The following is a 2021-nucleotide window of genomic DNA, read 5'->3' on the forward strand; positions in this document are numbered from 1 at the left end:
GTTACAATGTATGTATTTATGTATGTATGTATGTACTTATGTCTGTATATATGTATGTGGGCGTCTCATTTTGGAATCACAAGCCCGTAATTCACTAAAGCGTTAGATCTCTTCACCTCTTCAACTGTAATAAGTTTTTATATCGATTAAAAAGAAATATAAACACCAATAATCACATTTCAGTGATCCACTTGTTAATTCGTTCTCTGGCTAACAAGCAGGCTGATCAAACGCTTGAGTGCTCGGCAATTTGTTCACTGTCCCTTGGTGGATCGGCGCCCTCATTATATTCGGTATGGTTACAAAAATAAATTTCAGCTACAGCTGCAGATATTTATTGCCCCGGTTGAAACACATTTCTTATATGTAGGAACAATCGTCAGTAAGATGTGAATCTTTACTGTTATGTACTTTAAAAGTATTTTATGTTGCTATTCAAAGCCATATTTACTGAATGTAGAAATGAAATTTAATACAGTTTATATTTAATACATTTATATATATATATATATATATTATATATATATATATATATATATATGTTATATTATATATATATATCTCTAATAAAAGGAGCCCATAAAAAAGGCCAAGATAAGGTTCTTTTATTAGATGGAATTCTGTTGTAACAACATTTTCCCCAATCATATATGTATATATATATATATATATGTATATATATTATGTATATATGTATAATATTATATATATATATATACACATATGCATATACATACATATATATGTATGTAACCGATATGTATATATATATATATATATATATATATATATATATATATATATATATATGTATATATATATATAAAATATATATATATATACAGAGAGAGAGAGAGAGAGAGAGAGAGAGAGAGAGAGAGAGAACAACTACTAGCTCCCTCCTCCAATGGCTTCTCAACTCTAACAGACGATGAGCATTTCTGCGTACCTGGTCTTGGAAACGCAGGTGAACTCATCACAGGAATACTATTATATTAAGTCTACAACAGTGTGATACGTTATGTGACTATAACCAAGTATGAAACGAAAGGTCTACTAAGATAACGCGAAATAAAGCGAAGCAAGTAACGCGACCTGACATGACGCATAATCTCCAAAGCGAAAATATTGTCCCGTCAAAAGTGACGTCACGGCAAAAGGGGCACGTGTGTTGGGGTTCGTCAGGGTAACAGGTGAAGTTCCAGCTTCAGTTGTATCCGTGCCCTCGCTCCGGACAGACGGAAATCTTCCGGAGGGTCGTCTTCGCCTGACCCTGGCTGTCTATAAAAAGGGAAGTTCGTTTCGTGTCCAGTACTCTCGGGCAATAATATTCAAAGGCTATTTCTCACTTGAGTTTGATTTCAGTGAGAAAAGACAGACGCGGTTGCTTCATAGCCGAGAAGAAGAATAAAAAAAAAAAAAAGTGCCGTGCCGCCGAACGTTATTGGTAATATATCCCAAATTTGGAAACATATTTACCCTCGCCAAAGAAGGGAATAGGAGGGGCCTTAGCAAGACGTCGCCAATCGAGCCCTTTAATCTTTGTTCGCGTGACTTAAAGTGACTTGAATAGGTTCTAAATAGTTATCTTTATTGGCAGTATAAACATTTTTTTTATTTCGTATTTTAGTAGAATGGACTTGTGAGTTATAGCACCATCGGAAGTCGACTTTGCTAATACGAACTGTGGGCCAACCTCTGAAAAATCACTGTCGGCAATGATTGACAACTGCCTGCAAAAGGCGGAGGGCAACCAAGACATTTCCATCAGAAAGATGCAGCCCATCGACTCCGGCAACAACAAAAACAGCAGAACAGAGGAGAAGTATGGACTTCGACCTCGAACCATCATCAAGAGACTTCAGCAAGAAAGGACTCGCCAGCAGGTGCCCCCAAAAGCGGTCAGGTCGAAGTCCCGGCCAGCCCCGTTGTCGAAGTACCGAAGGAAAACGGCTAACGCTCGAGAGCGCCACCGAATGAAGGAGATCAACAACGCCTTCGACTCCCTGAGAAAAGTTCTC

General features: G+C 37.4%; 1 protein-coding gene across 1 annotated transcript in view; it reads left to right on the forward strand.

Annotated features, from left to right (window-relative positions):
• The first annotated feature begins 1225 nt into the window (after nt 1-1225).
• LOC135215968 (helix-loop-helix protein ngn-1-like) overlaps nt 1226-2021 on the forward strand; it is a 1944-nt gene continuing 1148 nt past the window's right edge. The window contains exon 1 of the mRNA XM_064250922.1: nt 1226-2021. This exon is cut by the window's right edge and continues 1148 nt beyond it. Within this exon, the coding sequence (XP_064106992.1) occupies nt 1719-2021 (303 nt within the window). The 5' untranslated portion in view covers nt 1226-1718.

This window comes from Macrobrachium nipponense, chromosome 5 (genome assembly GCF_015104395.2).
Source record: "Macrobrachium nipponense isolate FS-2020 chromosome 5, ASM1510439v2, whole genome shotgun sequence".
Classification (NCBI taxonomy): Eukaryota; Metazoa; Arthropoda; class Malacostraca; order Decapoda; family Palaemonidae; genus Macrobrachium; species Macrobrachium nipponense.